The sequence below is a fragment of the Apaloderma vittatum genome, unplaced genomic scaffold (assembly GCF_000703405.1).
Source record: "Apaloderma vittatum isolate BGI_N311 unplaced genomic scaffold, ASM70340v1 scaffold9610, whole genome shotgun sequence".
Taxonomy (NCBI): Eukaryota; Metazoa; Chordata; class Aves; order Trogoniformes; family Trogonidae; genus Apaloderma; species Apaloderma vittatum.
Window position 1 is genome coordinate 86,284 of NW_009696186.1, and position 12,972 is coordinate 99,255.

General features: G+C 43.7%; 1 protein-coding gene across 2 annotated transcripts in view; it reads left to right on the top strand.

Annotated features, from left to right (window-relative positions):
- The window catches only part of AKAP2 (A kinase (PRKA) anchor protein 2), a 20,214-nt gene extending 12,246 nt beyond the window's left edge, over window positions 1-7,968 (top strand). Inside the window, exons 3-4 of one of the 2 annotated variants that reach the window (XM_009873872.1) lie at window positions 1,909-1,947; window positions 7,865-7,957. In XM_009873872.1, coding sequence (XP_009872174.1) covers window positions 1,909-1,947; window positions 7,865-7,957 — 132 coding nt within the window. Of the gene's footprint in view, window positions 1-1,908; window positions 1,948-7,864 lie in introns of both variants that reach the window. The other variant, XM_009873864.1, reaches the window with a different exon arrangement.
- The last annotated feature ends 5,004 nt before the right edge of the window (window positions 7,969-12,972 follow it).

Genomic DNA, 12,972 nt, shown 5'->3' on the forward strand with positions numbered 1-12,972 from the left:
CTTTCAGAAGACACATCACACCCTCGTGCCCTTTGCAGAAGCCAGGAGGAACTTTATAAAAAGAGGGACATAAAACTGCCTTGCAAACCAGAACTGATCCTTGAGAGTCTCACAAGTATCTGTCAATCTGGTGGCTTGAAAAACCACTTGAACAACCCCCGAGGCTTGAAACCTCAGTGCAGAAGCTGCTCTGCTAAGGAGGTGACACTCAGCTAGTATTCACTCTGTGCTTTTCCTCCACCCTCATGAAGAGTGAAGGTAACTTGCTCATGAAGCAGTGGCTTGTGGCTGAAGTCTTCTCCCACAGCTGTAATGGTATCAGTTTGTCATGCATGTTGTGGCACACAACATATCATGAGACTTGACTCAGTTACCTGAGTTCAACTCCTCAGGTGTTTGCAGAGAAAACAGGTTGGCCACAATTGCATAGCCTTGTGCAGTTTGAAGTAATCCCTGATGTCCTGACCAGAGCTCTGGCCTGAGCAGCATCTGAGCGAAGAGGTGTGCTCTGGGTACTGCCTTGGCTGCCCACTGCTGCTGGAGCTGCCCAGGCACAGACTGCCTGAAGATGCACTGCCAGAGCATTGGTGCCAGTCACACAGCTTGTGAGAATGATCCTTTTCTGGGATGAATTGTCAAGGCTGCAGTGAGTTCACAGAGCCCCACAAAGTCCCACAGGGTTGTCGTTTGTTGTAATTCTCCTCTTTCCTAAGCCCATTGCATACAGTCAAACAAGACTTAACATTGTTGCTGCAGCCTACTCAAAATCCTGTTAGAGGGCAGTGTCTGCAGAGCCCAGGGAGAGCTTCCTCAGAGCAGGAGGAGTGTTTTGTTTCTCTTCTCTGCCTTTTTCTGCTCTCCTTTTCTAAACAACTCTCACGATTGACAGAGGAAAGATAATTCAAATAAGTGCTGCACTTGTACCACTGTTAGTTTGAGCTGATGTTTTTCATGCCAGGCTAAGCAATAATTATTTAATCAACAAGTAGCTTTGATTTATTGTCAGAGTGACTGCTCAGGAAAAAGATTTCAGTAACTAACAAAAGAAAAGAGCACACCACTAGCCTGTTTTTTAAAAATAGATGAAATATAGTGGGGTAAGGAGCATAACTGACAACCAGACAGGCCACTGCCACTTGGTGCATTAACTCCTGGGTTACTTAACATGGCTCAGCATTGCTTTTTTGTAAGTGAGGAGAACCAGGACTTCCTTGGGTATTGGGGGCAGTCAGGGTGCTGTGGTACTCGAAGCTGAACAGAGCCAGCGCTGCTGCAGGGATGGAAGGCAGCAGGCATCATCTCCTGAATTGTGAAGAGGTTCAATGTCCATGGAGACTCTCCTTCATATGCTGAGCACACCAGCAGTACTGATTATAGAGCTTCAGTTTCTCCCTGTGGAAGACACACGAAAAGGCACTGGGGTGGTTTCAGTGGGACATCCTGTCTACCCTGTCTGTCCTTCAAACATCACCACCTTCTGTGTTGTCTCTTGCTTCAGTGGCTACAACGCGGCCACTCTGGCCAGAGTTTGCAGGTTTTGCCTTTGAGAAACACAGGGCAAATCAAGCACATCTGCTCTTGGAAGAACTCCACTGCTGAGGCAAGGGGACAATGTCTTCCAAAGAGGATGTGTTACAGTAGAGGTTTCAAGAGGTGAAAAAAGCAGCAGCAACAAAACGAGTCAAGCACTGATGGTAAACAAGACTGACACTGGCCAAGCAACATCATTCTAAAACCACCAAACTGACTAATCTTTTTTTTCCTTTTTTTTTTTTAATGACACCAAGTTGCTTGAAATCTTAAGCTCTGGAATGTGCCAGTTCTTGCAATTTCTGTATTTTGTTCTTGTTTCCTAGTTACAACATGCTTGTTCAATGTACTAATGCTGGTCTTTTCCCTTTCTACCAGTACACCTGTAAATTACTGTCTAGCAAGGTTACTTCTGAGGTACTTTTCAATTGCTTGTTTATTTTTGCTTCCTCTTGCATGGTGATTCCAAGTGCATGCCACTGCAGTTTGCATTTTCACACTGTGTGCCAGTGCTGTTTCATATCAAAGCAGGGATGCAAATGTGTGTGTGGGATACTCCCTCATCTCTCTCATCAACAGATATTTGTGTGGCTGTTTTTCTAACTCTTGGATTCTAGTTACAATTTCTAGCATGGGAGGGGTTGTAATTAAAGGGATGAGAGCTGTTGCCTGGACTAGAGCATTCCTAAGGTATGAAATGATGACTTCGTCTTAATCCCTGTTACTGTTTGGCTGACAAAGCTAAACCTGGGATCCAGGCATCCTCAGACACTTGAGTGAAACTGTTGTGGCTTTCCTTTGTCTCTGGTTAAAATGCATTTAGCACTATCAAAATCTCTAGTATTTTGTAAAGAATCTGCAGACCAAACTTTGATTTATAAAAGAAGAGAGTCAGATCCAAGCGCATGGCCTCAGTCTGGTGAATTTTGTGAACCTGTCATTGTGCCTGCCTGTTGCGATGTGATGACTGGTCACAGTCCCACAACTTAGCATGAGTGTTGGTCTCAGAATAGAAGAGACCCAGACCTGCTAAAGAAAAGGTATTTACAGTGATATCTGGTATTTTTGCAAGATGATAACATCCACAGTCCCTATCCCTCCAAAGCTGGATTCTGCTAAAGGCAATGATGTCAAAAGCAGGAGGTTGATACCAAGTACACTTCCACAATGTTTGTTAGGAATGAGGTGCTAGATAGACAGTTCAATTGCCTGAAATGTTCTGTGCAGACATATGTGTAAACCTGGGCTTCTGCAAGGGACACAAACAGATTGTGGTAATGACTGACACCCATTTGTCCAGCATCAGCATTTTTTTATTAATATGAACCTTTCACAGTAACATATTTGACTATATCTAGATATAACTATGTATCCAGATATATCTGACTATATCTAGCTGCCTCAAGACAAATGTATGAACATTTTCTGTACTGAAGAGTAAAGTCAAGTCTATGCCATTTCCTATTTATTAATTAGCTTATTTTGAGTTTTATCTTACTGACACAAGCCTGCGATTGGTAATTGTGTATAGATTTTATAGAGAGTTTATAAGAAGAATGTGCTAATTTTAAAAGCAGATTGGGCCTCTTCTCCCCCCATAATATCTGCACAGTAATCCAAGTTATGATTTATGAATGGCAAGCAGTGAACAGAGCATTTGATGTTGTGTGAGAGGCTGAAGCTCAGGTGTAGATGTTACAACCCTAGCCCTTGGCCATCTGCTGGGAAGGGGTGCATGTCCATCTTGTCCCCTGCAAGGCACAGACAGTAACTGCTGAAGTTAAGCCACATGCAGCAAGCCACAGCCTGCTTCGTTAGTGCCTGCAGCCTGTGTTGAAAGCACACGTCTGCTGTTTGAAACAGACCACAGATAACTGCGTGCCTACACATATACAGGTTACTTTTATCCTCAGAAACTTCTGCTTTTGTCCTTACAGCTCTACGTGTCTTCAGGCTTCCAGGAAGTTATCCTGAGTTTGCTTCATATCAATCACACTGTAGGAGATACTGCAGTAGGGTGACATGTACCAACATTAAATGCTACTGCGGAAAGTGTTTGTGTTAGAAAACAGAAAATCAGCATACTAGATTTGATAGCAGAGGACACACAGTTTGTGTTTTAATAATGACCAGTAGGAGTATAATACTGTTACTGGCCTGTTTCAGATAAACACATTTTTGTCTCAGATACTCAGCTCCTCACTGTGCTCACTGGAGGTCTCGTGTAGTCAGCATTAAGTAGATACAGTAAAGAAAATACCTTTGTACTGGAGAAATAGATGTTATTTGTCCCTCAGTTGTTCCAGTTGTATGTTAAATCATTTTAGTTTATCATTGCTGAGTGGGAATGCCCATATCTGCAGTAGCAAGCAGTTGTGCTGCTGCCTCTTTGTGCTTGGTGTGCTCCATGGAGATATCTTGTGCAGTGACTTTTCCATATGGATTTTACATGCCTTAGACAGACCTTGGCATTTTCTGGTTTCGTTGGTTTTAGTTCTCCTGGGTTGAAGTGGGAAGAATCATTAAAATATTAGGCTCCAGAAAAATCACTTTGATCCCATATCAGTTTTACTCCTACAGTTCAATGAAAATTAGCCTGTACTATATAGTAGTTAGTTTCATTCAGTAGTGGGGATAAATCTGCTTTGGACTAAAACATGTCTGTATTTTGCTTTTTATTCTCTTGTTGCCAGTAAGAGAATGATTATTGTTACATTTGTTAGAGGGAAACCTCAGGACGGGTTAGCCTCCATCTCTAGGATGGATGGGTAAATTTAATCTTAAATGTGACAGTAGTAGATGTTTCAATCTTTTCTTCATTATTTTTTTCCTGCAATCCTCAAAAGTAAATGAAATTTGCCAGGAAGGAGCCCTCTGCAGTTCTTAGCGAGACCCCAGAGCTGCAGCCACAAGATCCACACAGCAATTTTTTGCGAAGAATGGGGAAGAGTGATTTTTACAACCCTATGTATCGCGCTACATGTATCTTTCCATCACACCCATTTCTGCACTCCAAATTCTTCGTCTTCTACTGCAGCTAGTAGTCAAATCACCTCTCCCAAATAAGACATTTTATACAAGTTGCTTTTTTTCACTTATGTGGCCTGACCATAAGACTGTAGGCAGCTCAGCGCTTCAGCCTCAGCTTGAGCGAACCGTCTGCTCCATGATCTTTCTGATTTTTGGTATGCATCTTCTGTGTGCTGTTATGAGCTTGGATGCCTTAGGATGCCTTGATCCTGCCTGGATCACCCTGCTTGCACCCACTGAGCTGACATGGGGCATCATCAGGAAGGACACTTAGAAAGTGTTGGGGTAGCATTTTGTAACGTGGCTAAATTGCAGCCTGTTACAGACACCCAAAACAGCCACAACGACAAAAGCAAAATACTTTCCTTCCTTTGACCTGCTGTCGAGAGCCTCTTGGTGCTGGATTCACGATGGTTCCACAGACAGCCCTGGTATTTGCCAAGAATATTTTAAAATGGAGATCATTTGCTATTTTAGGCAGGCGGCTTCCTGGGTTGTGAATTCAGTGCTCCATTGGGGAGTCCCAATTCTCCATTCAGTCATTCCAGTTGCATGCTATAATTACCCCATTGTTTCCTCCAACAAGTGTAGAACTGACACAGCCTAATAAAAATGAGGGTTGTTTTAGGTCAAGCACTCCTTTCAGGAGTTAAGAAAAATTATTCTGGAGTAACTGTTCAAAAGGACCTTTAGGTTATTAGTATGTGTTGTACTATTTAGAGGGCTTGTTTATTAATACTAAGCCAGACATCAGTACTTGTCTTCCTGCAAAGGCTAAGTCTGTATTCAATGCCCTCATGGTATCTCTCATACAACTCTGGAAGCAGTTTTCCGTGGAGCAACCAGAAATTTTTCCAGCAGTAGACAAGCTTCTGGGCACATTCACAGGCAGATGGGAATAAATGGAAGAAACCTTGCTGCCATCATTTTAAGACAAAGATGAGCTGACTTAGCCAAAGCAGAAATCTTCCAAGTTTAAGGGTCCTGACTGTTGCAAGCCATTACCAGACACCACCATAACATTGTGGTCTCCAGCAAGGAAGACGCTGGCTGGAAACTGTTGTAAATTATGTAAAATCCATTTTTTTCAGCTGTTGTAAATCTACAGTCCAAGATCAACAGACTTCATTTAAATATGTCACTACTCTGTGACAGTGGCAGTTTTCATTTGAAATTTATGCTAAATTTGCTGGGTTTTCATGTAAATTTTAATATCCAGTGGGAACAGCCATTTTCTGTGTTTTATTTAATCATTATCTCATATTGGACTTGGTAGTCTCCTATCTAGCAGTATTTGCCTGTTGCCCTCAGAAAGAAAAAAATCACGAGATTTTTTTTCCCCTTCATTGCCAAAGTTCTAGCAGCCACTGTCATTTCTTATTCTGAGGAGACAGTAAGATGATGCCCTGATACCCAGTCCCATGGGTATGCTTCTCCATTGTTTGGTTTGGGTTGTCTTTCCTTTGTTTGGGCACTCAGAATCCCAAACGTACAGTTTAAATGGCTTATCCTCATCCCTGCAGCAGGAGTAGCTCCAGTATACTGCTTACAGCCTGATGTCTCAGAACCAATTTTTGTCACTGTTTTAGTTTCTTCCTTCCCTTTCCAGTTGTTGCTCTCCAAAAAGACAAGTCATGAATTCGGGCAAAATTTCAGTAAAAAATCACTCCAGGGGACCTGGACCAGCTTTGTAGCCTTGGCCAGTGCAGGGAAGCAGATGGAGGTGTAGCTCAAAATTGTCTCTGTTGGCTTGCATTTCTTCTTTAGTTCTTTGGCTAGTTCATAGTCGTAGTCAAAAGAACCTAGGAGAACAGGGAAATAATAAAGCTGGTAAAACTCCACCCTACCTTCAGCTCCTGAATGGAGGTCTGTGTCTAGTATGAATGCAGAAGTGTGTCTTCATTCCCATAACCAAAGCTGTGGCCTGGAATTTCAAGTGATGGTTCAGAGCTGATTTTCTGATGTTACCTGTACAGGAACCCCAAGTACTTGTGTACTTTTCCAACCACAGCTTCTTCAGAAGCTGAAGAAAGAGTTTCTTTAGTCTTAAATTCCTTATTTTTATTGCAGTCAAGACTTAAGTCTTGACTTTCTGTGCCAAAGAATAAAATAGCATCATCCTTTCTCAAAAGGCCAGCTACTCTTCAGTCCAGGAGTGTGCAGAGCAGCTTGCAGGAGGCATTAAGGGACCAAGGATGGGCAGGTATTGCCCAATGAAGAGCCATATATTTGATGGGATTTTTTTTTTTCCAGTTACTACTTTTTAACTGACTGTTTAAACATTTCAGAAGTTTACTTCTTGGGAAGACTGGTTTAAAACACATTGAGTACAGCGTATGTTGGCAGCTTTGTAGTTTGATTCTGGAGATCTTACTCAGTGTTGGCCAGAAAATAACATTGCTGTGTGTTTTTCTAAGAAGGTCCCAGACCCTTTTATGTCTCACTCTGCTGAGTGGAAGATACCCACTGCCATGCATTATTTGCAGAGGAGTGCATCGGATGCATGTCACAGTGACACCTTTTGATTTCATGTAATTTTTCTTGACCTTGTTAAAACACACTAAAGCTATTTCTTACTTTTTTAGTTAATTGTTTCTGGGTCTGCATGGGTGTGCATATATATAATGCATACATAGTGTGTATGTTTTTATGTGTGTGTGCATGCATGAAAAGATCCATAAATGTACCAGGGCCCAACTTGTACCAACCTCTGCAGGCTGTGCAGGTCTTCCTTCTGTAAGTCTCCTTTCCCATATGCACGGAGTGATTTTTCACTTCAGGAGCACTTGTGTAGGATTTTTCCCTTGGCACAGCTGCAAGCCACAGACCACGAGAGGATGCAGGGGTGGCTGCCTGATGGGGTGAGGTGCTGAAATAAGCAGCAGACGGCTTTCCAGGCGGTACCTGCAAGGCTGATGGGTGGTTGCTGTCTCCTGGTACAGAAGGTGTGCAGATGGTTCTGGGGAGGGAACCAAGACCCTGTCCCCTACCTTCCACAGGCAGGGACAGGGGAAGTTACAGCTGGGCTGGGAAGGGACAGCGAGCTGGATGCTGCCAGACAACTCCTACCACTTGCCGTCCTGTGGTGTGGCTTTGCTCTTGTGTGCCATTTTCCCTCTCGCCACTTTACATCAACAAGAGCTCCATCGCATGAGTCCTCCCAGTTTGCGCGAGGTGCAGCACTGGGAGCCCTGTGGGAAGGGCTGGCCTAGATGGTCCCTGCGTGCCCCGGTGCATGATGCCCAGCACAGGGACCACAGGCAGCTGAGTGATGTGCTGTGTTTTCACTTTCTCTGTTGACCAGGTCCTTGAGGCGACCAGGGTGAACCGCAGAAAGAGTGCTCTGGCGCTGCGTTGGGAAGCTGGCATTTATGCCAACCGGGAGGAGGATGAATAACTGCGATGCAGCGTGAAGACAGCAACCAGGCATGCCGAAACCAAAAAAAGAGAAAGGAAGAAAAAAGAAAAACACAAAAAAACACCACGAAAGCAGCAGCATTTTAGTCCAGTATTTATTAAATACACAATAAACTCGATGATGCACATAGACACAGAAATGATCCAACTCCTTGGCAATCCTAAAACAAGAAAACCCTGCCTAGAAAATAGCCCCTTCTCCTTCACTCCATCCCCCTTCTGAAATAATGCAATGGGGAGGGGGCAAGGAGTGGGAGCCCTGGGGCAGGGACAAGGGGCCAGTTTTCCCCACGGACCAGAGAGGTGGGAGGACAGCATGGAGGAGCCTGTAGCCAGGGCCCATGCTTGTGCTTCCCGCTGACTGAACTGACAGCCCTGCCTCATCCCCAGGATCACCGTCCCCTCCAGCAGCTCCTGATGGACCCTTCTGCAGTTCCTTTGCCTCCCTCAGCCCCTGCTCCGAGACCTTCGGCGTTACTTCAGCATACTCTTATCCAGCCACAAAACACGACAATAATTGCCCTCTGTTGCTGTGTCTTTGAAGGGACTAAAGGACTGGGATTGGGGTGGTTATTGGGGGCTGGGTCCTGCTCCCCTTTCTAGTTATTTATCTGTTTAAATGGAAAACAAACAAACAGGGAGGCAGTTACTGCAAATGTACAATCCGGTCAACTCAATAAAACAGTCCTTGTGTTGCAAACACAAGCTATCACAATTTAGGAGTGGAATAGATGGGGATGAGAGCTAAGCCAAATGGATTACCTTAGCTTTAGGATCCTTTATGCTTGCAATATCACCTGAGCTCCAGGTTCTCAGAGCATATTTACGTAACAAAGTTTCTAAATAGAAAATCTGTATTTAGCGGATGACAACTATTTTTTGATGGTGGGGAGGGAAAAGAATGGCGTATGTGTAAAATCTATGAAGATGGATAATTTGAAGTAGAAAGGTAGTGGGAAAGGGATACAAATAAAGGACATTTAATTTTTAAATGAGGCAATAATTGAACTAAGCCAGGGTCTGGCCTAGAAAGAGGTATGAGACAAAGAAGGAAGATAGTTATGTCTTCACCTATATTTATACAACATAAAAAGCCTTTGAAATAGACTGCTTTGTGGATGTCTTCACGTTTCCCGGCAACAAAAAAGCTAAAGGGCATAATGAGTTAGAAAGAGTGAGCAAGGAAGAGCAGACAAGGGGAAAAAAAAAAAAACAACCACCATTATTTTTGCCGTTCAGCCAGTGTTTTCAGTGCTACAAGCAAACCATAGAGCCTTTAGTTACTGCTTAGGCTTGGGATCAGCAGTGAAGGATTAGTGTGGATCTGTGTGTGCGTGTGCGCATGTGTGTGTGCGGGCGTGTGCATGGGGCTGCCATACCAGAATGTGTAAGGCAGTGTGTGTACTAAGTATTTTTCTCCAAAGCTGTTTATCAGCTTGAGGGGTGAGTGCTAATTTCTTTTATTTTTTTTTCTGAAAGGGGATATAAAAACAAGGCACTGAGTTAATGCAGTATTTGTGATATTAAAATTTGACCCAACATGGTATTTGCATGAGTCACAATTGCAAAGTATTGACCAGTTTTGTAAGCTGACAATTAGGAAGAGAAATGTGGTATTTATTCTTGTGCTTTGTATTTGTATGTAGTATAGAGGCTGTGAGTTTACTCTTTCTTTTCACGCAAGCAATACAATAGGAATATTTTACAGCTGGGAACCATAATTTCTGGACTAGAAACCAACAAGTTTGGGAGGTGACAGAAAAAAAGACACTGAGCTTTTTTCTATATAAAATATTCTGTCTTTTTTATAAACAATTATAATTTTGACATATTTTTTAAAAATCATCAGCTAGGATACTGGTCCTCCCTTAAGCCTTTCCTTGATTCATGACCTGCTATGCTGTTTCATCCTGAAACAGTGAGCTTATTTAAAAGGAGTACCGATACTGTGAACATACTTCTGGTGCTTTTCTTAAACACAGAGCTTGCAACCAAATTATTACACCACCACTCTCCTTCAGTTCCTCCAGCATGCAATTTCTGTCCATGAACAGTATCGTTTTGAGGCTCATTTTCAGGGAAATGTAGTAAATACAATTACATACACCCATTAACTCAGTTCTGTCAATTGTCTCCCCAACTGCTATTGAACACAAGAAAACCCTGCTAAACTGAGTGTTCACTGTGATAAGGGCAGCGAGCTTATCTCAAGGATGCTCTCTAAACCCAGGTGCATGGGGAGGCATGATGCCTGTGAAGAAATTACATACCTGATGAAGTTGGACCCGCTTTTAAGACATGGCAGTCAATGGTGAACTGTGATTCACGTCTGCAGGCGGATCATTACTGTAAGACTGTAGGAAAACCAACGCCACCACTGCAGCTCTCCAGTGAGACTATACATCGTGTAGCCGCATTCATAAGCTCTGCACATCTCTACGAAAAGGAGTCCTGGACCCCTTAACCTTTGGGGACAGCCTAAGTGACACTGGGAAAAAGGGGGTTCCTGAGCGGAGGAGACAGCCTCTGTATTTACAGTGCGGTGGTCTTGCACCAAACTGTGCTCTTCAGAGCTTCTCCTAATATTGGCTTCCTGAGACCAGGGCAGCTCTGGGTTGCCATCCCAGGAACCTGCATCTTTGTTTTCTTTAACCCAGAGGCCTGTTTTTTCTTCCTGCTTTCTCACTGGAAACCAGTGACATTGATCACCCGTTGTAAGACATCTCTTCATGCTTTGCCACATCCTTCCCTACCACCACAATTGGTTCTGAATCTTTGATGTGAAGATTATATTGTTCCCCTCGGAAGGGGATGTGGTGCTGGGGAGGGGCCGGGCCAGAGTCCTCTGCACTAGAAGCATTTGCTTTCAGCCTGTATGACAAAAGCGTTTGCATGTATCAGTCCAGGACAGACTTTCCACCCGGCAGAGTTTTTTTCTCTTCCAGAAATTATGGACACTCGTAGTCAGCAGCACATGTTTGGTGCTGTGGTAACACGAGTGTGATGCAGTTTACCTGCCTCTGTTATTTCATTTGCATGCTACCAAGCTTAGGTGTTTATAAGTATACGCCAGTAATACATATCTATCTATATATAACTATATCAAATGCAACAAAAGAGCACTACTGCAGAGTTAACTTTGTCTCCACAAAAGAAATGCTCAGATCCTTTCCCGTGGCAAAGACTGGTTTTAATGAAACTGTGTATTGAGAAATAGTTAAGCATTAGCATTTGTGATTATAATTGGTTTGGGGTTACAGTGCAGGTTTTCTGAACAATTTGTTTTAAAAGCTGCCAGTTTGGGCTTCATCTTGCTCCGTACTGACATTATCTGAAGGAAAATACAGTAGCATTGACGTGTTTGGCAAACAAAAGGCGCCATCCTTGTCATGACTTATCAACCAGTTTCAACAATACCTGGCTTTCTGTATGTTAACCATTTAAATGTTATCCTGCTTCTGTTTTATAGTGACTGTGAGGCCTACAATGCAAGCATATAATTATTTTCTCATTAAAACAGAAACCTGTGTTGTGTTTCTATACAGATGTCTCTTTCTTCGCATTCTTGCAGGAAGGTGTACCCACACAAGCAGCACACTGCTGGAAGAGAACAGCTTGTGTCCCACCTCCCAAGGCAGTTGGGTGGTCTGCCCCCACTTCTTGCCTCTGGTGCTGTCTTTTAGCCTAGAGTCAGCAGAGATCTTAGCAGTGTCTAGCTGCAGATATAGGAGTGTCCCTGAGTATTTCTTTCCCATTACCAGGCTTGTGGAAGCTCGCAGAGGCCAAATCTGCTTCATGGTGAATTGCACAAGCTTTCTTACCTTGCTTCCTTTGTACCTGCAGGACCCCTACCCGGCAAAGCATGTTGTTTCGCTCAGTCATCCATGCGCAGCTGTGGCAACCAGACATTTGCCCATTGCCACACCTTTCACCCCCCTTCCATTGTCATCTAGGCCAGGAGTCATCCCAACCTTCACCCTGCTAGGAAGCTGCCCACGTAACAGCTGGAAGGTGCTGGGTGCGTGGCAGCTGCAGACTGGCCGTGGGGACTTGTTGGGAACTGGGCAGGTTCATGCCAACCTCTGCCCCTCCCAGTGCCAGGTACAGTCAGGCATTTAATCATAACCCTGCTCTACAGCCCATGGGAGGAGGCGGAGGACACCCGTGATTCCGGTGTGTGTTGGATAGGGCCAGGCGCAGCAATTCAGTCTGTGCTCTCCGCAACACCAGCCCGCCTCTCACTTGTGCACACAGTATCAGAAGTGCCTGTGGAGAAAAGTCAGATGTGGATTTCTTCTCCAGGTAGTAAACAGTGCTGGAAGTCAGAAAGTGGATTAGAAAACAAGCCTGAAAATTTATCCACCAGTTCTAGCCTCTGTGAAGAAAAAGAGCTTATTGTCTCTTCAGCACAGAAGAGGCTTTCTGCCTTGCTTTTCCTTTCCTTGCTGTGTTCTAAGAGGGATAGTGTATTGGACTTACTGACACAGTGGGAAAGAGAACTCCTTCTAGACCTCTGCTTTGAGTTTTATGAGAATTAGAAGCAGAAATTGGATGTTTGCAGGGGAGAAAACAGACATTGCAAAACTAGTGACGCCAGTGGGTGGCAGCTGCTCAGGAATTTTTGTAATGTGTTTGCCAGCTGTTGGTATTTGTTTAATAACACACACTTAGGATATCTAAAAATCCCTGTCACCCCATTGCGTAGCCAAAATGGCATGCACCAAGCTTTAGAGTATTTTTAGAAAGAGGTTAAGGACTACAAAAGCCATTTTATCCATCATTTCTGGCTTAGTCCTGTATAAGGTGAGGTTATTGTGCCTCCAATAGTTGTAGGTGGTTTCAAGAGGCCTCCGCACAATGGGAAAGCAAATGAAGGGGTGAAGGATCTCCTCTGCAGAGTTAGGTTTTACTAAACCATTTGGTATGGTATTTATAGTATTGAGTGAGGAGATTAAAAAAATAAACACACAAGGGGTGTCTGTAATGTAAGGAAGC